This window comes from Salvia miltiorrhiza, chromosome 7 (assembly GCF_028751815.1).
Source record: "Salvia miltiorrhiza cultivar Shanhuang (shh) chromosome 7, IMPLAD_Smil_shh, whole genome shotgun sequence".
NCBI lineage: Eukaryota > Viridiplantae > Streptophyta > Magnoliopsida > Lamiales > Lamiaceae > Salvia > Salvia miltiorrhiza.
The window spans coordinates 19,648,914-19,674,102 of NC_080393.1; the positions used below are offsets into that span (position 1 = coordinate 19,648,914).

The window sequence follows — 25,189 nt, forward strand, 5'->3', positions numbered from 1 at the left end:
AATTAATTACTCCTTCCGTCCCATTCTAATGATCATGTTTTCTTTTTCGGGACGTTCCACTAAAATAGTCATGTTTTTATTTTTGATAATGATTTTACATTATAAATAATGCGGTCTTTCACACCTTTACACGGTTTTATATTTAAAAATCAAGTTTCTTAATTCTCGTGTCGAAAAATAAATAAATTATTCTATTGGGATGGATAGAGTATTTTTTAGAGAGGGAAGAGATCGTTTAGTAATCTCTTTCCAATTTAACTACTTTAATAAGTTTTCAAACTTTCCAAAATTAGATTGAATGGTCTTTCCAATTCCATAATTGTATTTAAGGAACGTGAGTATTTCCTTTATTCTTCACATAAAAATTGGAGTTAAGATCTTTCACTGATGTTGGTAACAGAGAAAATAATTGACGACCAATACCATCTCTACATTTTACGCTGCAAAATTGATTCTTGAAACAGAGAAACCCAGTTTAGAGAGAGAGAGAGATGACGAAAAGGAATGTCTCGTGGTTACTGCTATAAGATAAAAACCTTTTCCAATTTTCAACTATTCATTGTGCGAGCTTTGGTAAACTGTCAAAAGATGGTTATAAAGTAAATATCAGTTGAAAAGGTTGCGATTCTTTCGAGTATGTCTACCTTTTTCACAGATTTGTACGCTTCTTCATGTCTTTTTCTTGTGCTGTTAAAACGGGTGTTGGTAGGAAATGGGAATCATTGATTTTCGATTCCTTCATCATTTTCTTCTTCTTTGTTATTCAAAAATGTTAAATGGGATTTTTTCGGATTTGTTGATTCTTCAACTCTAAATATGTGTTTGCCTTAATCCTTCTTCTGCTTCACGTGTGCAAAGTTTTGATCTTTATGTGTGTTTCTCTCATAATTCGAGTGTCCAAAAAAAATGACGGCTTCCCTTTCTATGAGAGAGAGAGAGAGAGAGAGAGGTTGGACTGTAAAAGATTGGTATAATTGATAGTATTTAATAGTGGGCCTGTGCAGTGAAAAGAGGAGCTATCAAAATATGGGGTGCTTGGCCATTTGAAATTTGTAGGGATGAGTGATGGCAATTTGAGTGCTGTTTTTATCCATTTTAGACTTCTGGGGTTTCTTGTTTGGTACCAAGGTGGTCTCTTTCACACCTCACACACTGCCCTAATTACTATCACTATTCAATACAAACTCACCAATTAAAACCTCCCCATCTTTTTCTCTTCCTCACTCCGTTTCCATAATTGCAACTTAAGTAAATGCTTTCGTTTTTATGATTTTCAGATATTTCTCATGCTCTCCTAACCAATATTGCCTTTTCTTTTTTCCCTCATCAATAGGGGTCACCATTTCACAGAAACACTCCAGTTCTTGAATTGCAAAGCAGAAAATTTCATCATTCATCATTTACTTCTCAATCACCTTCCCTCCTCTGTTCTTGATTACAATAGATTAGTTTAGATCCCAGCTCCAAGATTTAGCTTATTTCTTGATTGCCTTGCTGCTGAGTGGTGAATTCTTTTCTTGAAAAGAGAAAAGATTAAGTTTTTTAAGATCAAGAAGTGAACTCGAACAAGCCTAGATAGATGCCTGCTGTTGAATCAAGTAGCTCTGTGTGGAGTAGGGAGCAGGATAAGCAGTTTGAGAAGGCAATAGCTGCTTACCCTGAGAATTCTTCAGATAGATGGGAGAAGATTGCTGCTGATGTTTGTGGGAAATCAGTGGAGGAGATTAAGCATCACTATCAACTCCTAGTTGATGATGTTAGCCGCATAGAATCCGGTTTTGTTGAGGTTCCTAGTTACAATTCATCTTCAGATGGCTCAAACGGCCTTGCTGCTGATGATGGAGCTTCTAAAAAAGGCGGCAGCTTCGGCCATTTGAACGGTGATGCCAAGGCTTCCCGCTCCGATCAGGAACGCCGCAAGGGGATTGCTTGGACAGAGGATGAACATAGGTATACAATCCTTGTTCCTCAATTTTGGCATTTTTATGCCATCATCACCTAATTTATTTTACTGTGATTGTGTATATGCAGTGTTGAGCAAATTTGAATATTTGATTGTGGTTTGAATGCTGCTACAGCTCCTTTGAAATCTTGTTTGTGCACACTAGTTATAGAAATCGATCTTTTCCCGTTGTGCTGCTTCTAGTTAAATTCTTACTGAGTGCATTCATGCTTGATTAATGGGATGATTGTCTTGGATTAGTGATGGTGTATGGTAAAAAGATATTCTCAATTCAGTGTGGAGTTCTAGGATAATATTTGCTTGTGAAATCTTGTAGGCACGCTACACGAGGTGGCCCCTGCATTGCTAGAACTAACTGGATCTATGTCTATATTTTGATATAATAACTGATTTTTAGCAGCCCAAATGCCTGATTTACTGCTTTGCAAATAAGTTCACACCCTTCTCTCCACAATCTTCTTTACTAGCTTATAATTAGTGTTCCAAATCTACTCAGAGCTTTCTAACTGATTATTTCTGCAAGTATTGCACACTCGTGGTGCTTTTCTATTTCGAATAGAAGTAGCTAGAGACCAAATCATGCTGTAGATAACTTAAATACCACTGCATATATCTTACAAACCTAATTAATCTTTTGAATCTGCAGCAACCTAGCTTTGTATCTAAAAATCACTTGGCATTTCGCATTGTCTGGTTTTGCATGTGCGACGCTAAGAATACCCCTACTTGCATGCTTGTTATGATGCAAAGTTCCACTTCTTTTCTTGAGACTGTTTATTACCATTTGCTAGATTTTATTCAAGAAAGCCGGTATTCTGTGAGAACAAGGCCAAGCAGGGAGCCTTTATCTATGTTGATTTCTTTCTTTATATATCTTTGCTTCGCGAGGAGATTGAACATTTCCCGACTGCAATAGATTTTCCGCATAGATTCTGGTTCCATATGAAAATATTTCTGCATCATCTCACCACGACACTCTCTTGATTTGAGCATCATCTTAAGTAGTCAGGAAATATCTGGTGTTGGATTTGTAATTTGTTGTTGAGTAGCTGTTGTATGCATCTGTGCTAGACTGAGTACTCGTTAATCTCGTGTACTAGGCGTTCAGAAAAGTCGACACCTGCTACATTAAGAGAAATAGTGAGAAAAGGAGATCACTTTGATACATGGGAAACATAGATGTGATAGCACTACTTTGATAGTTGACTGATGGTGTCATTTCGTCATCTCTCCCAACAGATTGTTTCTCCTAGGTTTGGACAAATATGGAAAGGGTGACTGGAGGAGCATTTCTCGTAATTTCGTGGTGACGAGGACCCCCACGCAGGTGGCCAGCCACGCGCAGAAGTACTTCATCCGCCTCAACTCCATGAACAAGGACCGGAGGCGTTCCAGCATCCACGACATCACCAGCGTCGCCAATGGGGATGTCTCTGTGCCCCAAGGTCCGATCACCGGCCAGACCAATGGGGGACCGCCCGCCAAGCCCAACAAGCAAGTGGTGGGTTCAGCAGCTCAGGGAGTGACCATGTACGGTGCACCAACCATGGGGCAACCCCTAGGCGTCGTCTCAGCAGTCGGGACGCCAGTGAGCCTTCCTCCGCCGCCACACATGGCCTATGGAGTTGGGACCCCCGTCCCGATGGTGCCTGGCGCCCCGATGGCGTACCACGCCTCGGTTCACAGGTGATCCTTCTCAACCAACATGGTGATGAATCATATGGACTGATTACTGATTTATTTCCACTTGAGAAGTAATAATTTTTCTGTATTGCCCTAGAAATGCTGTTGTAGAGCACCATTTTCATATATATTTTTTTTACTTTTTCTTATAAATGTGGAATAGTTGATGGGAGAAAAAAAAATTGTATAGGTGATTGATGGTGGCGGTGCAGCTGGAGATTAGGATGGGGAAAATATTAACTAATATGGTTATATTGAGTCTATGAAACTTTATGCATTAATAATGAGCTTTTGCAGAGATCATTCAACATCTGAGGAAGAGGCTTGTTTTTTCAATGGGTGAAATTGTGAATTCATCTTCTTAATTATTATCTCTCAAGTTCTCAACCACCATTTTCTGGCTAATGAAAAACTATGAAAAAAAATCCATCAATTTTCTTGGAATTACTTTTTTTTAGTGAAATTTGAAAGTTAATTCAGATAGGAAAATGACCAAGAATTTTCCTCAAAAAAAAAAAATGACCAAGAATTGATCCTAATAAATTGCACGACATTGATTAATTATCATAGATTTGGACATTGATTAATTATTATATTCATACATCAATACGTAAATGCGAGAACAAGATATGAATGACAAAAAAAAGTACTTTATTTGTGCTTAAAAAATAAATCTAACACTCATTTAAATCACATAAAAGTGAGTTGGAAATCCAGTACCTTTGAATCCACATTCTGTAAGATAAAGATTACAACCCATTAGATTCCACTCAAAGAATGTAAATGTAAATCATGAGTGGGCAAAGTTGAGGCACCAATATATTTCTTTTCATGTACAATGTCATTCGTATGAATTGCATCTTATATGTTTGAATATTTAATCTAGTTATACTAGTTTGTATTCATTTGAGAATGGTCTAATTTATATTTATATAATTAAATCATTGTAATACATATTCAGTTTATGATGGGATGTATATATCATATCTAGAAAAAGTACATATATATGAATTCATGGGAATGGCTACTGTGAGAACACCTCTTAAAATAAGAGATAAGAATTAAGAAAAATATATGAATTTTATATAGAATACGTATGAATTCACTGTATAAATGTATGAATTACGAAAAATAAATTTTTGCTAGCTTTGAGCTTCGAACTCAGGACCATGAATTCATTTAATATGATGATGAATCAACCGTAAATATTGATGATCTAAAGGCTGAAAATGATTCTTATTTTATATCTTAAGAAGGGTACTTATTTTAGCTTGAATTACTACTCTCAACTTTCCATTTCCCTTATTTGTTTCTAGACCATGAATTGGTGTTTTTATTATTTTATTTTCATTTTATTACGGAGAATCAGAAAATATATATATATATATATATATATATATATATATATATATATATATATATGTTAGAGAGGTACTACAAAAAAGCCCACTTTTTAAGTTATAAATAGGGGTGATCATTTAGTTTTTGATTTAACTTTTCGCTAAAAATGAATCAAATTAAATTTATACTCGATTTAAAAATAAAAGATCAATTTGAATTACATAAGCCAAATAAATCAGATCGAATTGACCAATTTTTTAAAAATTAAAATCCAACCAAATCGAAAAATTAGAACAACCCAACACCAAAAAAAAAAAAATCTAAAAATATTGAAAAAGAAAAGAAATTAAATTGTGTATTTTTCTTTAATATCATTATCCATCTTTTATCTCAATTCTCAAGAACATGCAACACGTATAAAACAAGAAACAATACACTCGCGTGATCATTTTGAAGAAGGAAACTCAATATTTGGCCACTAATTGAAAAAACACAAAATTTGACAATTTTTTACTATTTAGGACTGTTTTGCCCTTAACTAGAGCAGACCGGATTCGAGTTTGCTTGTGGCTTAGGCACACATGACACTATTAGTGCCAAAAGTACCAACAGAAAAAATAAAATAAAAAAATCAAGTAAATTGGTACACTTGACACTATTAGTGTCAATATGCACAAATGATACTAGTGACCATATTAGTGTCATATACTTGTGCTGATACATTGTCTTATCTTATATAGATGAATATAGTTATATGACCATTTTGAATACTTCCCCGTAGGTTTAGATTGTTCATTTAGGGTTTAGATTATCCATTTAAGATTTAGATTCTTCATTTAGAGTGCTGCACGAATGGTACTTATGGCCATATTAGTGTCATTAGTGCCATATATATACTCTCTTTTATGGTCACTAGTACCATTCGCACATGACACTAATTACTGCCAAAAGTACTACTAGTTTTTTTTCGTTGGTACTTTTGGCACTAATAGTGCCATATGTGCCTAACTCGCGCGCAAATCCAAATTTGATCCGCCCTAATTAAGGGCAAAACAGTCTTAAAATGTAAAAATTATCAAATTTTATGGTTTTTTAATTAGTGACAAAATATTATGTTTTCTTATTCAAAATAGTTATTTTAAAAACGCTCTCTATATAACAATCTAACAATCATGATATTTATAAGTAACAAATCATTCATAACAAACAACTAAAATAAATACCTACCAAATGCAACAACAACTTACCATCAATCATACAAAAATAAAGAGTTCAAACTTTCAATGTTCACAAAATCACAATACTCAAAATCAATAACCATCCATCATCAATAGCTTCTAACTCCCAAAAAAATAATGAAGATTTATTAATTTAATGGAGCTTGCAGTAATAAATTTTGTATACCTACAAAATAACACTATACATAACACTAGTACAAAATAATTGAAATAATATAATTTGATTTTTGATTTTGTTCAATTTTAAAAAAGTCAATCCAAATCGAACTGAAAAACTAATTTATTTTTAAAAATAAAACCAAATCAAACAAAAAAAAAACTAATTGCATCAAAATACCTGACTTTATTCCAAAATTTGATTTTTTGGCAATAGTTTTATTTCAACGAGCTTTCAATTTGTTGCAATGTCCGTCCGGAGTAATTTTTCTATCAAATTAAATCTGAGTTGGCAGCCAGAATGCCAACGTGGCATCAGAAATGCCAAATCATACTCACCCTCCCCCACCCACGTCACCCTCTCTCTCTCTCTTCCCCCTGCGCAGACCCCTCCCCCTCCTCCACCCCAGCGTTGCCGCGTCTTTTCCAACCAGCGAACCCTCCCCCTTCTCCACCGCCACTTTCTCCAGCCGGCGAACAGGCGAGAGAGATCTCGAGAAGGGCATCAAAGCAGAGCACTAATAGCTGTCTCCGTCGCCGCGTGCGCCGGCGTTGGTGGTGCCAAACTCCAACAAAGACGGGGAGAGGGGGAAGAGAGAGAATGACGTGGGAGGGGAAGCGGCGACGCCGCCCTCAACAAATCCTCGCTAATCCTCTCTCTCTCTCTCTTCGAACAGAACCGTACACAAACAGCCACATCTCATCTCTCCACCCCCCTCCGTCCTTGCCTGGGTAGCAGCGGAACCATCGCCTCCGAGCTCAGCCTCCCTCATCCTTTCGACTCTCTCTCTCTCTATCATCAGCCGTCGCCGCTCGTATTTCAAGCGGTGGCGCCGCCCTCTGCAAATCTGGCATTTCTGATGCCACGTTGGTGGGGGATGGTGGGTGTGATTTGGCATTTCTGATGCCACGTTGGCATTCCGGCTGCAAACTCAGATTTAATTTGGCCGAAAAATTACTCCGGACGGACATTGCGACAAAATTGAAAGCTCGTTGAAATTTTTGCAACAATTAAAAAGATTGTCAAAAAACCAAATTTTGGAATAAGGTCATGTATTTTGTTGCAATTAATCCAAAAAACTAATAGTATTTTAATATTTCAATTTGGATCAGTCTGGTTATTCGATTTCAGATATTTTGCTCACACCTAAAAATACATTAAAAATTGTATAAATTAGTTTATAGTAAAATTAATAATTTATTAATTTATAGAATATTTTCTTAATTTCAAAAATTTCTCACTCCATCCACGATATTGTTTCCACTTTTGCCATTTTGATCTGTCCACAATATCATTTCCACTTCTATTTATAGTAGTGAGGTCCACAAACTCTATTCACAATAATAGTGAGACCCAAACTTCACTCAGAGCCCCACCACTTTATTAAAACTCGTGCCGTCCACAAAGTGGAAATGATACCGTGGACGGAGGGAGTATAATTTTCAATCAAATTATAATGTGTAAAAAATGGTAGATAATATTTTAATTTATTTAAATTAAACAAAGTCATGCATATTTAATAAAATAAATTCATGCATCTACAAATTCAATGTAAATAATTAAATATATATTCATGTGTCCACCTGATGCATTGTAATTAATTAAATATATTCATAATACATTGTAACTAAATTTTAATTTCAGGAAAATCAAATGATAATATATTTATATTTTAATAAGTTTCCATCATACTCATAATTATAATATATAAAAATTATTAATTTATACTATTAACGAGATCTATATATTTATTAAGGGATTATTCAAAAAGTTTTTATTTTATGATATGATTTTTTGAACTAGCCCAAACTGGAATTTGAAGAAATTTATTACTTAGAGAATTTATTAATTTAAAAAATATTACTATTATAAAATAGTTTTATTGTATATTGAGTAATTTTATCAAAATTAGCTTTTTGTATCCTAATTCCCAAGTCCCAACAAACTAACGAAGACACGCATATCCTCTCATTTACTCTTTTAAGTAAATTTTTTTTGGAAACTTACTCTTTTAAGTATTTGCTACACAAGTACTTTTTTATATATATAAATTAACATTATTAAATAAAGAAATTAAAAAATCGCTTCACAAGAACTCGGAATCTAAAATCTTTAGTCTTAGGCATTAACCACGCACACCTGCTACACAAATACTTTGTTCTTATACTTATTTGTCATTACCCACCAATAATTTATTAGACTTTGGATGTTGACTTTATCTTTAGATCACACATAATCTAGACCATCAACATATTCAATTCGTATATCTCTTCTAATTATTTATCATGCTACAACTATTCAAAATGCTTACATTTCAATTTATTTAAATCGTATAGCTGGATTTTATTTTCTAGGGTGTAGCCAGATTAAGATATATGTTGCAAAAAATCATAATTAAATTCATATCTTATTTGAAAATCTACATAATTCAATCGTCACCATTTTCTTCGATTTCCTTGAAATTACACCATCCAATTCATATCTTATATGAAAATCGATGTTACATCATTCAATCTCCACTATCCATTATGATTTCCTTTGAGTGTGTATTCTTTTTTATTGATAAAATTACCATAAGAAAATAAGAAATAACAAAATATCTCGATTTAAATTCCTTTTTTTTATCAACCAAGAACACACACTAAATCTACATCATCTAATCTATATCTTATATGACACCATTCAATAGCACACTGTCATATAAGATATAGATTACCGGTCAGACGATAGCACATGTCTCCCCCAACTTACGTTACGTTGTGTTTTCAATCAATCAAGCTTGTACATGTTTTTTTAGGTAGATGAGAATTATTATTTGTCACTACTTTCCGAAATTCATCAAATTCTCTATTATAATAGAATTGTATTTATATATACTCCCTCCGTCCCACTATACGTGAGACCTTTTTTTTTACACGGAAATTAAAAAAAGTGTATTTTATTTGTAGGTGAAAAAGTGAAAATGTGTTTAAAGGGTAAAATCTTTACCAAAAAAGGAAAGAGTCTCACTTACAGTGGGACGCCTTAAATAGAAAGAGTCTCAGATACAATGGGACGGAGGGAGTATATAATAAGATAGTTCTAGATTTTAGATGAATTTCCGAAAAGAAAAACTATAGAAAAAGAAGAAATTACTAAAATCAAAATGACTGAAATTTGGGAGCTAGGATTTCTGTTTCAACTAGTTAAATTGAATAATTTGATATTTCCAATTAATATATATGAGGTTCTAAACTATTCTGATCGCATAACGATGAAAATTTTCGTTAATAAACTCAAAAAAATCGAGCAGTAAAATGAGACACCGACAGACTTACGTCAAACTTTACCCAACGCTAACATACGCGTCAGTAAATTAATCACCGACGAATTTTTACGACCGCCGGTAATTATCGACGGCCCTAGTCCTCAAGACCAACAATGTTAACATAAACACTAGCAGATTCCGAAGGGGTGATCGAGAGTCATGATGATGCAAATTCTCTTCCACTCATCTAATAATAAAATATTAATTAGTAACAATTTAAAACGGTGCAAAGATACACACAAACTCTAATATTAGAATGTGTAATCGGACAGAGTGTCTTATTAGAATTTGTGTATATATCTGCACCGTACAAACATTCGCATAAGAGACCTCCTCGTTAACAAAAAAGAATCTCACACTAGGAAAAAAAATAATCTAAAACATTTAAATTATAGATCTTCTCAATAATTATCACTTTTGTTTTCTATTTTACAGAATATATATAATTTATTGCTTAAGTTTCATTTCTGTTTTACGACGGATCGAATCGTCCTCAATACCAACAATGTTAACAGGGACGGATCTAAAGGCCAGGCACCCCAGGCCGTCGCCCGGTCAATTTTTTTTTTTGTTACCTATAAATGTATGATTTTAAATTTTTTTTTTATCTATATATGTTAATCTCGTCCGGTCATAATTGTGTCATTTCAAATAATTATTCAAGATTCAACTCGTTTTCTTTATTAAAATTTTAGGGTTAAGGTGCAGATAGGACCCTCAAGTGGAGGCCCTTAGAGCGTTTCAGTCCCCTTACTAACTGTGTGTGCAGATTGGCCCTCGAACTCAAAAAAATGGTGCAGATCGCCCCCTCTGACTTAACACCGTTATGGACCGTTAGTCAGAGGAGGCGATCTGCACCGTTTTTTTGGAGTTCAGGGGCTAATCTGCACATTTTCCCTTTTTGGAGTTCGGGGGCTAATCTGCACACCGTTCATTAAAAAAAATCACATCTCATCTTCTCCGACCAACTTTTCCGGCGTCAATCACCGTCAGATGAGGAAAATCACGAAATCAAGTTCCCAAGCCCCAAATCGGGAATTCCAAATCGGCGTCATTGCTCCCGGCCAAATCGGCGCCGTCCGCCAGCCTCGCCGGAGCTTGAATCAGCGACAACGACGATCAAATTTTGAGCGAGAGATATGAATTAATTAAAAAGTTAAAAGGTGCAGATTAGCCCCTGAACTCCGAAAAAACGGTGCAGATCGCCCCCTTGACTAACGGCCCATAACGGTGTTAAGTCAGAGGGGCCGATCTGCACCGTTTTTTTGAGTTCGGGGGCCAATTTGCACACACAGTTAGTAAGAGGACTGAAACGCTCTAAGGGCCTCCACTTGAGGGGCCTATCTGCACCTTAACCCAAAATTTTATTAAGATCATCCGGTGAAATCTCGCCCGGTCATTATTAAATTTCTAGATCCGTCCCTGAATGTTAACATCTAGCAGACCCCAAAAAGTTGATCGAGAGTCTTGACGATGCAAATTCTCTTCTTCTACTCATCTAATACTAATAAAATACTCCATCAGTCCACGAAAGAACTTCCTATCTTTCCTTTTTGGGACGTCCACAAAAGAACTTCCTACCTATTTTTGGACTATACCCCACCACTTATAATCCTCTTACTTTTCACTTTTCACAACTCTCAATATTAATTATAACACATTTTCACCACTCCCAATACACTCAACTACCTTTTATCCACTCTCAATACACTCAACAATATTTTTTCTTAAAACCTGTGTCACTCCCTCCTAAGAAGTTCTTTCATGGACGGAGGGAGTATTAATTAGTAACAATTTAAAACGGTACACACAACTCTAATATTAAAATGTGTAATAGGATAGAGTGTCTTATTGAAATTTGTGTATATATCCGCACCTTACAAACATTCGCATAAGAAACCTCCTCGTTAACAAAAAAGAATCTCACCCTAGAAAAAGAATAACCTAAAATATTTAAACAACAGATCTTCTCAATAATTATTATCTCTTTTGTTTTCTATTTTACAGGATATATATAATTTATTTCTTAAGTTTCATTTCTCTTTTTTCTTCTTTGTTATGGTGCTCTTATAAGTATATATATTTTACCTAAACTTTATATGCGTGTTGTGGACAAAATCATGTCAAACGATAAAATACCATAATAAAACAAAAGCATATACTTCCATGGTATATATAAATATTATGAAAAATATTGTCATTGTTTCCGAAAAATAAATATAAAACCCTTATTTGCTGTGATATATGTTCGGATATAAGGTGTCACCAATATAACGAATAAAATAATTAACCACTCACGCACATGCCAATGTTTGTTGTTTAAGGAATCAAATAAAAGGGTATAAACATATGAACATGCAAGCCTTTTCTGGGTTGGAAAATTTGCACCTTGAAAAAGAAAAAAGAAAAAAATGCTGACGTAATGGCCGATTGGGAAAAAGAGAGATTTCTACGACTTTACACGTCGTGATGATATATGATTTAAAAAAAAAAATTGCCACTATTTAATCTTTGTATACATAACATGATAAGCCTCTTTAGCGTCCCTACAAAGTCGTGACTTACATGTTAAGCAACACTTTGAATTCTCATCTTATTTCTATTTTATTATTTATTTCATGTATTTTAGAATTGGGGGTCGTATTTGTATTGTGCTTGGCCCAACTAACTAACTTTTTCTGGTCCAACCAATTCTCATCACTCTTTGATGTAAGTATACAAAAACATATGTACCTAATAACATACCACATGTGCATTATGCCACTTTTGCATGGTTTGGACGTTGCTAGCCAGCCGAAAGTAGTTAGGTTTTTTTTCATTTTTTTTTCAGAGCAGTTAGGATTCTTTTTTAATCTACACAAATGTCGAATTTAATACAGCATCGTTAGTTGTTAATATATGCATATATACATAGTGAAATACGAGACATGCGATGAACATAGAAGACTCGCGTATTTCAAACCATAACTTTATTCATCCGTCACAATTGAATTTCCACAAAAATTTGGGTACAGCCAAGTTGTGCCGTACAATCGGGTTGACCCACACATCCAGACCATGACTCGCATCTTGACTTGAACCCGCATCCTAACCCAAATCATATAAATGACAATATTCGGTTATACCATATAATTGACACTATTCGATTATATAAATGCACTGTAACATTTTAAAATGTTATAGTGTCATTTAAAATATTATAGTGTCATTTACAATCTTATAGTGTCAATTACATGAAGTATCATTTATATGTCAATTATACACAGTATCATTTACAATGTTATAGTTTCATTTATATGCAGTGTCATTTGTATCACAGAATAGCGTCAGTTACATGCAATGTCATTTGTATAACCAAATAATGTCATTTACACGATTTGGATCAGAAAGCTGATTCGGATCAGGATGCGGATCTGGATCTAAGTGCAAATCAACTTAATTATACGGTACATCCGGTTGTACCCAAAACAACCTATTTAATTTTTGGGCAACTCAGTTACAGAGAATTAAAATAAAATAAAATTGCCAACTTTTACGTATATTGGGAGTGTGTCTCTTGTTATGGTAATCACGTCGGTAGATTCCTCAATATATTAAAAAATACAATTACACTTGGCAAGTCAATTCACGTCGGTAGATTCCTCAATATATTTATAAAAAAAATGCGATTACACTGAGCTACAAGGCTCGTGGTAGATCGTAATGTTCATTCTTTTTCCAAATCTTATCAAAATTCCTTTTATGCAAATTGGGGAAGTCTCCTAAATTTGGTGGGTGCATTAATTTGAAGATGGTGGGATGGTGGCATCAGAAAGGGGGCTAAGCCAGCTCAAAAGGTGTTGCTTACACACTCACATTTCCAAAAAAATTCAACATGTTTGGTCTCTTGAAAAAATTAATACAGCTAATTCCTAACTTGGTGTGCACTTTTTCACAAATGTGAAATGTGTCAATTTCAGACATGAGCCCTTTATATTGAAAGGATTAACAAAAAATGATATTTATCTAATCTAATCACTTAAAAGAAGCAAAGAAAGCAAGCTGAGAAACCAACTTTATCAGAAAAATGAAAAGAAAAGAAAAGGGTGATATCTTCCCACCTTTAGCATTTGATGATACAAAGCTGACTCATGCTGCTAAAAAGTAGAGATTAAACAACTGCTCTTGATCTGTTATATATTGTGGCAAAGACATGCTCGTACCAGAACAAGCTTCAGGCAAGGGACAAGTTTTCAGAGACGAACATTCTAAAGCATTTGGTTGGTTTGCAAGCAATGGAAGTGAAGCATATGAGAACGAGATATGGGAAGACGAGTATGCTTAAGGAACATGCTATTGGGGCTCCGATCAGCTCAGCAAAGTACGCATTCGTGTATAAGAACAGTTTGAAGGAACTTTTACCTGATCCTGCTGCACAGTACCAACTGCTGCCTTCTCCAGCCAATCATTATTCCAAGATAAGAACTGGTAAGCGCTTCATTCTTGATCAATCCTGATAAAAAAATCACAGTTAAAGATATAAGTCTGAATCTGAAACTTTGATGACATTGCAGATAGAGGAAATTCAGTGATTGCCAAGATGATCAAACTTGGCAAAGCCATGGATGTCATTGCTCAGGGAATCAGAGAACATGGTATGCACTAAAAGAAGTTCAATGAGTAGATGTTCACCTATTATCACATTTCCATTTTTTCTGATATAGAAATATGTTAATGATTCCTGCAGTGAGACTAGGGCCAAAGTTAAGTGAAACAGTTAAAGGAAAACTGAGTTTAGGCGCGAGGATCCTCCAGGTGGGTGGAGTCGAGAAAGTATTCAAGCAGAAATTCAACGTTACCGATGATGAGAAACTGTTGAAGGCTTCTCAATGCTATCTATCAACAACAGCAGGACCAATAGCAGGACTCCTCTTTGTTTCCACTGAAAGAGTCGCCTTCTGCAGTGAGAGATCCATCAGAATCTCGTCTCCAAATGGAAAGCTGCTAAAAGCACATTACAAGGTAAGATCATCACTTCTATATTTCCAACTCAATACGTTTACATTTCAGCCAAAAAACATGGTGCAAATAAAACTATATGTGCAGGTCATGATCCCCCTAAGGAAACTAAAGAGAGCCCACGAAAGTGAGAATGCGAAGAAACCAGCAGAGAAATACGTGCATCTAGTAACAGGGGACAATTTCGATTTCTGGTTCATGGGATTTCTCAACCATCAAAGAACATTAAAGTATCTCCAACAAGTAATCCACCAAGCAAGATGAGACTCAAGACACAAGGATTCATAGCATATGATCTTTTTGCTTTTAACCTAGTATTGTTGTTTCTTCTTTCTACCCCTCCTCTTAGGAAGTGTAGAGATGTTAATCAGAGCTATACTCTCTATCCTGTACAATTTTGTGAAAATATTTAATCTAGTAGCAGTGATCAAATTCACTTCTTGTGAAGGATTAAAACTCAGTTCAATCTTTCTCTAAATGTATACTCATCTTCTGGAGCAAAATCAAATGCACTGACTAAAAACATCAATAGCAAGACTATGAAGATTTTACACAGAAGTATTGCATACTTACTGCACTCGGCCAATTCTTTCTAAGGAGGGGAATCTAAATGTACAGCATAGAACACACATGTCGGCCACAACACCAAGAAATATCAGGAAGTACCTATGGATGCAAAAAGAAACACTTTGCATGAACATTATAAATGAGATTCTGCAGAAGGTGACATAGTACAGATATCTCCCTTGCACACCTAAACTACAAAATGTAAAGCTTTCGTTGTTCTCCAGAAAAATCTTAGAATTCTCTGAATAAATTTAAAGTAATATAATAACAAGAATTTAAAAGACAGGAGCACAAATAATAAACAGAATGTCACACATAATAATAGCATTGTTTTACAATCATGTTGCGGCTGTTAAGGCCCTCATTTGCACCCGGGGAATACCTAAGAGTAGATTGACATAGAAGAAGCCCTTTATGCCAATTTACAAATTAAGAAATCATTAGACAATTGTACAAAACATGGTGGTGTCTGCTTAAAGAAATGTACAATCAATGGAAGGTATCTACTTCATAATATAATAAAACTATCAAGGAAACAAGGGTAGCAATTGTAATATACATCTGCAGTGACAGACTTGTTTCGGGAACTCAGCTATGCATAAGAATCCCTCTGATCAAGTGGGCACTGCACGCGGGCTCAAGATTCTCCACCCCTTCAGGTGGACAAAGATGAACCCAAAATCCAGAAATCGCAACCGCACCAAGACATTTAGTAATATTCTCAGCATAGGACATCTGGCTCCGACAAGCTCCCAGAAAAATTGACCTTGCATCCTACTGGAAACTGCAATCCAGCCTCCTGGCATCTTACTTCAGTTACATGGGGGCACGAACGCACATCAAGATATTCAAGAGCTTCGCAAGACTTCAAGAGCTTCCTGATTCCATCTACTGTAATTTTGGGACAATTACTTACCCTCAAAATTTTTAAACTCAACTTAGAACCATCATTTCCCAATCCCTGAAAAGCAGCATCAGTGACCTCCTCACAGCATCCAACATCAAGAACCTCAAGCTTCCTGCAGAAGAAAAATATGCATTCTAAGGAAGCGTCTGAGACATTTAAACACCAATCCATTCGGAGATTCTTGAGACTGTCGTGACATGCAGAAGCAAACTGCTTTATGGATTCATCAGATAATTCTCGACAACCACCAATAATTAATGTCTCTAGATTTTTGCAGTGTTTGGCCAGGGAGATTATGGACTCATCCCCAATCTTGTAGCAATCAAGTAATTTCAGAGTTAGCAGTGAAGAAGAACAAGCTTTTGATATACTAGATATGCCAATATCCCCGATATTACTGCACTTATTGAGATCTAATTGTTTCAATCTCTTGCAACCCTTGACAAGAACAGTGAGACCCGAGTCAGTTATATTAGAGCATCCTTGCAAACTTAACTCTTCTAAATTACGACAGTTCATCGAAAGAGCACTTAATAAGGCATCTGTGACAAATCTGCAACCCACGACATACAAGGCTCTCAGGTCGCAGCAACCCCTTGCTATAGATGAGAGCCCCTTATCAGTTAGCTTTCTGCAATAGGATACATCTAAGAACTGCAAAGAAGGAATCCCAGATGCAAGTGATGCCAATCCCTTATCTGTTATGCCTGTTGAACAGAAAAAATTTCATGTAATCTGTTATCCTTCCATCATAAGCCAGCTTAAAAGCCACATATTTGATTTAGTTGATTGTGTTAGTAAACATGAGAATGGTAGACCTCAAACTAATTAAGTTCCATGTAATAGCTGTAATCTCAATTCGGAACACCAAAGTAGCTTCCTACGAATTGGAAGCATAAGTCATAGATCTAATCTAGCCATAGCAAACAAAACCATGCTATTACTTTCCCGTCAAAATAAAATAAAAACAAGAATCCTGTAGAAGTTATAGGAACTCCAATTCTCTTATTTCTTTAATTCAAATCCAAGCCTAGGCCCTACTCCATTTCCACATTGCTATCAAAAAACTAATTAAAATTTTTGCCTTATAACTAAATTTGAAATTTGTTGGTTCATTATCATAAAATTGCAAAAAGAGAAGAAAGAAAAAGAGTAATGAAATAAAAAATGGCCATTTCAGGTCTATTTGAAACAGATTACCTTTTACATTAAGGTTAATAGATCACACATGATGGCAAGTGGAAAAATATCTACAAAGCAATTAGTATCTCTCCAGAGAGAGTGATGAATCACAACATAAATGCAGTTACACTTTGCATTAGGTTGCTTCATTTTGGTTCAATCAGATTTTGCCTTCATTTCTCCACAAAAAGTAATTTGGACTCCTTCACGAAATAGCAGGGCTGGTTTTGCAACCTACCAGATACCGAAAATGATAGAGAAATACACAATTATTTGAAGTCTTTACTTGTTTGAGAGGTGTACAAGTCAGTCCCATTACAATTTCAGCCTTACTAGCATATGAATTCTTTAATGGCAAATACTTTATTTGGAAAAGCACAACTTGCCAACAATAGCATCTCTAGACGAAAAGATCCTGTTTGAAGCAACTCTACATTCGGCACCAAATGTAAACTCCCTCAGTCTAGTAACTAAAGTTTACTTTTATTTAGCGTGGGGGCTTATCTAAGTCTAGGTCTGAGGTCTGGATGTAAAAACAAATACTGCAGTTTGCATAAATTACATTATATATTTTGACATCATTAATCAGCATAACTGTTTCTAAATTACACATTCGCAGCAGCTCTTTCACTCAGGATATTAACTAAAGGGGAAATTCAAAAAAATCAAATAATTTTTCCGAAGAAAAAATTCCCAATTAGTGTGCAAACATTGTTTTCTACAGTTAAACGACATTATAGAGCCCATAACAAGCACTAAAAGAGTGAAAGGAACAATCTTTCAAAAAAAATCAGTACCCCTTCCCAAAAAACACCCACTGTCCACTGAATCCTAAATTAGGAAAGGAATAGGAAATAAAAAAAATAAAAAATCAAATTTACCGACAAAAAAGAGTAGTTTTGAAGAATCACGGTGAGTGGTCAAGTGAAGTAGTAATGAGCAGAGAATTAAGGAAATTGATGGTACCTTTACAGTTCTGTAAATTGAGAAGTCGCAAGGAGGAGAAGGCGGCGGCAATGACTGAGAGATCGGAGTCGGTAACGCCGGGATAGAAGGAGCGGGAGACGGACTGAGAGAGGTCGAGCTCGCGGAGGCGCGTGAATCGGGCGGCGAGGCGGTTGAGCATGTGGGGGCCGGCGCGGGCAGAGAGCTTGCGCCTCTCGATGCTCTGGAGATGGAGCCACCTTTTGCAGACAAGGCCGAAGAGCTCCTTGTCCTTGTCATCTTGGAGCTTGGAGAGGACGGCTCGGAGCTCGTCGTCGCCCAGTCTCTCGTTAATGCCGTCTTGGGGCTGGGCCATTCCGCCGATTATACTCAGCGATCACTTTTTCACAACCCTTCCCTTATATATATCTCACTCTCACATGATGGAGATTGGAGACTCTCCTCTCTCCAAATCACCACAATGCCCTTCCAACTTTGCTTTTCATTCAGGAATCAGTATTATATGAATTTTGTAACATTAAATTGTTGTTGAGACAATAATTGTCTTTATATTATACTCGCCTATAATAATGACGTTTTATTATGAATTTTGTAACATTAAATTGCTGTTGAGCCGATTCCAAAAAAAAAAAAAATGTTATTGAGCCAATAATTGGCTTTTTATATTATACTCAACGTCTATTATTGGAAGATTATCGTTTCGGTCAGGGTTAATTACGTTAAAATTCAGGAATTTTATCTCAATTTTAAACTTTTCCATAACCTTTAAATTTTATCTGGAATACCATCAATTTAATGGGTCGTTCAATTTTTCCACAAATTTCATAATTCTCCAAATTAGAAGCTGACATGGCACATTTTAAGCTGCCGGAAATATGACAAGGAATTGTCCGACGATGAATAAAACGACGCTGTTTAGTTGGAGTAAAACGACGTCGTTTGGTTCTTTGACCTCTCTCTCTCTCCACTTTCTCTCTCTCTTCTCCGTCACATGGAACTGGCGAAGGTCTCCTCCCCTTTCTTTTTCGGCGAAGGTCGCCGCCTTTTCGGCCACCATCGTCTCTCTCGCTCGCTCAGACTGGAAAGCAACGACGACATCAAGGTTGCTTCCAAACCCTCAATTTCAGTCGCCGTCGCCTGACACCCTAAGTTCTCCCCTCAATCCCAGTAGGTGGTGGCGTTGCAGCGAGGGCCCGAAGATGGCGGCGAGGCACCCGAGTCCAATCGGGTCTTGGATCTAGCAGAGATTTCGGACGCCCAATTTTGGGGAATCAGGGTTGGCGGTGTCGAAGAAGAAGCCAGGGGATTTGGAGCGAAAATCGAGTTGAAAAATCTTGATGAGGAAGAGGTTAATTCCAAGAGACGAATCAAATCTTGATGACGAAGAGGTTATCAAGTTCTGCAAGAAAAATTTGGTAGCATTCAAGGTTTCAAAGAAGGTTTTCGGAACCGATTCACTCCCTAAAATCGCATCTGGAAAAATTCAGAGGCGAACTATTTCCGAGGAGTTCCTTGCACAAATATCTATTACGGCCATGGCGGTCGCCGACAGCGAGCTGGAGGTTCGGGGAGGAGGCATCGGTCTTAAGAAGGTGGTAGGGCAAGAAGAAGGGGGACCACCTGACGGTGGTGATGAAGGTGGAGGCGACGGAGGAAGGGTTAATGGAACGGCAGTTTGGAGAAGGGGATGATTTTTAATTTTTTGTTTATTGTTTTCCAAGTGTCAAATTTTCAGTCTAAATAGGCGCCATATCAGCTCGATACCACCATGTAGGCGCTAAGTAAGATCAATACTTCATCGGAGTTCAAAAGTGTGGAAAAATTGAACAAGTCATTAAATTGATGGAATTGCAGACAAAAAATAATGTTCATGTGCAAGTTGAAAATCAGCCCAAAGTTCATGAGTTTTAACGTAATTAATCCTTTTTTAATTGATATTTAATACTCCCTCGATCCCTCCATCCCATTAATAAGAATACCTCACTATTATAAGTAAAAATCTCATTTTAAATATGAGTGAAGTTGTGTGAACTTTATTATTATAAGTACAGCGATGAGATTTGAACCCTCGATCTCACTATTCATAAATAGAAGTTTTTACTGCTTGGTGTTCCCTTGGAGACAATTTGAAATCCTCATTTTAAAAAATAAAAAATCTCCATTCTTACTGTCAGTGTCAACTTACCACCAATTTCAAATTGACTTCAAATCAATTTCAAAATTGAGTGGCAATTTTGTAGTTAGAATAAAATTGAAGGTTTATTTATAAGCTATACATCTTTTTTTTTCTTTAACTTCTTATTTTTCTATTTTATTTATTTTTTTAAATTATAAAATTCGACTAATTATAAAATATTTTATATGCGTATCAAATTAAAAATCATGACAAAAGCTTTAATTTGATACTATATGTTATGTAAATATTGGATTTAAAATATAAAAATTATATTTATTTAAAGATTAAAACGGGTTAAGTACCAAATCCAACCCCAACGTTGGGGCCCTTATCGCAAATAGAACCCTATACTCAGGGTAAGCGCTGTTTACTACCTCAACGTGGCTAATTTTAAACAAATCCACCCCCGCGTTTTGACGGCCCCAAACGCCGTCTGTGAATTTTTTTTTTTTAATGCAGGTGGGCCCCATTTCAACGGTTTTAAAAACAAACTGAGGGCATGTTAATCCCTCATTCAAAATGGACGAACCCTAGGTTTTTCAATTTCTATTTCACATCATTTGGGGAGCGAAAATCTGTAAATTAATTTGGGGTTTCAATTCTTGATTGCAAAAGGGAGACGCGACCATTGAAGCATTATGAGTTCCAATTCATTTTATGGGTCGAGCAATTCCTCTGGAAGAACAATGGCGGACGCGGATATTGAAGCAACTCCACATTTCTGCAACTGCAAAATTGATGGATCGAGGTTGAGGGCACCTATAATGACTTCATGGACAAATGATAACCCTGGCCGTAGGTTTTATGGGTGTCGAAATTGGAAGGTAAATTTTCATCTCTTATCAATTCGAAATTTCTGAAATCGTTTTTGAGTGTGTAAATTTTTTGCTTTTCAGTCGAAGAATTGTGGTTTTTTTGTGTGGCATGACGAGCCCATGGGTGAACGAGCAAGAGGTTGTGATTTTGATGTCGAAAAAGCTGAGTTGAACTATGCCCTGCATAAGATGAAGAACGTGTGTGATCAATGGAGGAAGAAGACTTTCTTGGCTTATTCAATGTTGATCTTCAGTTGGTTATTGTTTTTTGTAATTTTCTTTGTCCTTTAGAAATGTATTGTATCAATGGTGATATGTTTAAAACCTCTCTTCGCAATCAATTATATACAACTCTTTTGCTTTCACTTTTATTAAGCATTTGTGTTTCTGTAAGTTACCTGGATCCTAAACACAATAGCAATGGCAATGAACACAATATATAGACTGAGAAGGCAGATTTAAAAGCATCCTTACATTACAAACCAAATATTATGCCACACTTCCAAAATCACCAGTTCCAAAATCACCATAACACCATAAACATGCTTCGACCATAACAACATCTTAACCCAAATTCACAACTAAAGTTGGAAATGCAAAACTACATAAGTCAGAAACAGAGCACATATGGAGCAAAGCAAATCAAATCTAAAGTCTTGAGAGCACATATGGAGCAAAGCAAATCTAATTACTAGACATTAGAAATGCTTGAACTTTGTGATGATTTGCTTTTTGAGAGTCTTGTTCTCTTCGCAACAGCCTCATCAACCAACTGGCTTGTAGTCACACTATCGGATCCTTTCCACTTCAATCCGGGTGGCTTAAATGGAAGATTGCTCGGCCCCCTCTGTAGTGTAGAATCCTTGAAGTTGATGTCATTGTACTTCCTCTTGCATTCTCTCTCATTTGGAATAGGATATCTTCTCGGTGGATCCGAGCTCTCTTGAGTTGATACTTCACCGTGAGACACAACTCTCTCACCTTGCATTCCAGGCTGCATTTTATATTGAAATAAGTTAATATTGTTTCCAAACTTATACAATATGAAATCTGAGCAATATCTTACATTTATGGTTGTCTTGCCAGTTTGAAGGTCAACATGAAGCCCCAATCCAGCTTTCCCTATCTTCGCAGCTGTTGATGTAGAAGGTTGAGAGCTTGAATCCTTCAAAAATTAGTAAAAACAGGAGTTAATTACTATTATGGATCAAGTTTTATACTCTCCTAAACAAAGGTACCTGTTTTGGAGCATTTGGGCAATGATTTTTCTTGTGGCCATTGGATTTACAAATGCTACAAAGTTGCACTTGTCCAATCCTTGAAAGCTTGTGTGTCTTCTGCCTTGCCTCATTTGTAGCTCTCACTCTATGCTTCTTAGGCCTACCTATTTTTGTTTCAACTTTTGGGGGCTCAACGGGGGCATGTCCTTCCATCTTGTAGAATTTTGCTCCTGGAACAGGCTGAATTGCATGGGCATAACTGCGCGCGTAGGTTTCCTTATGATACCAGTATGCTATCTTACTCTCCGGCTCTATCTTCGAATGATACATAGCCGCAATAGCATGTTGGCATGGTATGCTACACAATCCCCAAGCCCTGCATGTACACTGCATTTTATCGAGAAGCACGGTGTGCTTGTCCAAGCCCTCCCCAACTTCGTACCCATTATCACCATCATCCGTATATCCTCTAACATGCTTATGATAGGCTTACTCCTAGCTTCTAGCAAACTGGAATTAAAAGATTCAGAAATATTGTTGTCAACCATATGTGTACTTGACCTGAAATCCTGATATGCTCTGCACCATGTATGTGGAGGATACTTCAAAAGTTCCTCAGCAACTTTCTTCTTTGTGGCACCAATCTTTGCCAAGTTTTGTTTGAAGTCCTCTTCATAAGTACTCCATGCACAAATCCAAAATTGTTTCTTCAACTCTGAACCTCTCCAGTTCTTCGACCAATTGGCATAAATGTGGCGCGCACACCATCGGTGCTCTGCATTCGGGAGTGTGGTTTCCACAGCATTTATGAGACCCTATAAAAAATTAGTGAATAATCATAGATTAGTATGCAATAATATATCAAATGCAGTTAAGTAAGATGTAGCAGTCGTGTACCTTTTGCATGTCAGAAATTATAGTTACCCTGTCGCCTTGTCCAAGTTCTAGTTCACTCTTCAACCACTGCATAAACCATGTCCAATTCACCTTGTTTTCCTTGCTGACCATGGCCCAAGCTAGTGGCATAATTTGCTCGTTTGCATCCTTACCCACTGCTGTGAGTAAGACACCACCACTAATGCTCTTCAAGTGGCAGCCATCGAGGCAAATTATAGGCCTACATCCTGCCAACCAGTTTCTCTTGCAAGCATCCAACATCACGAACAATCTTCTGAAAACTCTCTTACCCTCGGCTTCACCATCTTTTGACAACTGCAACTCACACAAAGATCCAGGATTAGTCTCCTTCAGGATGTCAATGTAAGCCTCAAGCATCCTGAATTCGTTGATATGGCTCCCATTGAGCTCTGTTAAAATAATCTTCCTTGCTCTTTTGCATTTGAACAGGGAGACATGAAGCTTGAAATAAGTTTTGACTTCTTCCTGAATCTGCTTGGCTGAGAACTTTGGATCTTTGTAAAGGTGCTCCTTGAAATGGTTTGCCAAGAAAGTTTGGGTCATACTTGGCACCACCCTTTGTTGGTAACAATCATGCTCTAAAACCAAGGTCTTCACAACCATGCCTCCATCAGCACCAATTTTCGAGCAGTAGAACAGAAAAGGGCAATTCATCGCATTAAGACAGATAGCTCTCAACCTACTCTTCTCGTTCTTCACAAACTGAATCTTATATCCATTCTGTATGGCATATAGATTCACTGCATCCCTTGCATCCTTTGCAGATGCAAAAGTCTGCCCAAGCTCGAAGCTTGGGTTGATCTCCACCTGCTCATCATACTCTTCATCCCCATCTGAATCTTCAGCATGCACAACATATGTGTCATCATCTTCGTCATCTTCCCCATCATCTTCATTCTTGTCTTCTTCTCCTTCAAGGTCCATATTGTCCTCTGCTTCCCACTCAAAAGTTGCACCCTCTTCATGAACCTTTGCACCCTCACCATCTCTACCCTCTCCCTCAATTCCAGCAGCTTTATCACCATCAATACCCTCCATCTGAATTCCCCAACCCTTATCACCATCTCTACCTTCTCCCTCAAATCCAGCAGCCCCATCACCATCTCTACCCTCTCCCTCAAATCCAGCAGCCCCATTACCATCTCTACCCTCTCCCTCAAATCCAGCAGCCTCATCACCATCTCTACCCTCTCCATCAATTCCAGCAGCACCATCACCATCTCTACCCTCTCCCTCAACTCTCTTCATCTTTCCACTCTCCCCCTTTGCTTGAAATCTTTCAAACTTCTCAATTTCTTCTTCATCTAGTAACCCTCGGACTCGACTAACCAATTCTGAAGGAAAAGGAAGCCTCTCATCGTCTATGTAAAAATAAACCTTGTCCCAACAACATATAAAAGCAACATTTAATACTCTCCTAGCCGATTCTTCATCATAAACAGCATAAAGTCCATTTTCATAAGTCTCTTCATAGTCTTGCACATAATAGCATTTAGGATTTGGGAAGCCTAGTTCTGCATATTTGGCAACTATTTTTTCAAAGGTCATTGAATCAACAGTTTCTCCCTCCACCAAATCAGTGTTCACTTCTTCATAACACCAACATTCCTTTTTCTCCCAATACCCCCCATAGTTGAACCAAAATCCCTCGAAAGCGATACTGAAAAAAAAAACGCATGGTGCTCAAGACAACTCAGACGAAGATAACAATGAAAAATTTCTCATTTGAAAACACTTACCCTGAACCATCGTTGTTGTCGTCTTCTTCCGCC

The 25,189-nt window shown here is 36.7% G+C and overlaps 4 protein-coding genes across 5 annotated transcripts; 3 read left to right on the forward strand and 1 right to left on the reverse strand.

Annotated features, from left to right (window-relative positions):
• The first annotated feature begins 534 nt into the window (after positions 1–534).
• Positions 535–3,956, forward strand: LOC130993241 (transcription factor SRM1). The gene is made up of 3 exons (XM_057918062.1): positions 535–1,950; positions 3,203–3,649; positions 3,837–3,956. Exons 1-3 carry the CDS (start codon positions 1,580–1,582, stop codon positions 3,838–3,840), a joined length of 822 nt encoding a protein of 273 aa, XP_057774045.1. The 5' UTR covers positions 535–1,579; the 3' UTR covers positions 3,841–3,956.
• Positions 3,957–13,697: 9,741 nt separating this feature from the next.
• LOC130993242 (putative GEM-like protein 8) lies at positions 13,698–15,147 on the forward strand. 2 transcript variants are annotated; one of them, XM_057918064.1, is made up of 4 exons: positions 13,698–14,156; positions 14,243–14,323; positions 14,416–14,690; positions 14,775–15,147. In XM_057918064.1, the coding sequence occupies exons 1-4, from the start codon at positions 13,964–13,966 to the stop codon at positions 14,949–14,951; spliced, it is 726 nt and encodes a 241-aa protein (XP_057774047.1). In that variant the 5' UTR covers positions 13,698–13,963; the 3' UTR covers positions 14,952–15,147. The 2 variants fall into 2 exon arrangements, with proteins under 2 accessions (XP_057774047.1, XP_057774046.1); XM_057918063.1 differs by having other exon boundaries at positions 14,416–15,147.
• Positions 15,148–15,547: 400 nt separating this feature from the next.
• LOC130993234 (F-box/LRR-repeat protein 4) lies at positions 15,548–20,179 on the reverse strand. The gene is made up of 2 exons (XM_057918053.1): positions 18,310–20,179; positions 15,548–16,868 (listed from the first exon to the last, which is right to left on the reverse strand). The coding sequence occupies exons 1-2, from the start codon at positions 18,641–18,643 to the stop codon at positions 15,976–15,978; spliced, it is 1,227 nt and encodes a 408-aa protein (XP_057774036.1). The 5' UTR covers positions 18,644–20,179; the 3' UTR covers positions 15,548–15,975.
• A 971-nt stretch (positions 20,180–21,150) lies between these two features.
• LOC130993938 (uncharacterized) lies at positions 21,151–21,570 on the forward strand. The gene is made up of 2 exons (XM_057918975.1): positions 21,151–21,288; positions 21,361–21,570. The coding sequence occupies exons 1-2, from the start codon at positions 21,151–21,153 to the stop codon at positions 21,568–21,570; spliced, it is 348 nt and encodes a 115-aa protein (XP_057774958.1).
• Positions 21,571–25,189: the final 3,619 nt, after the last annotated feature.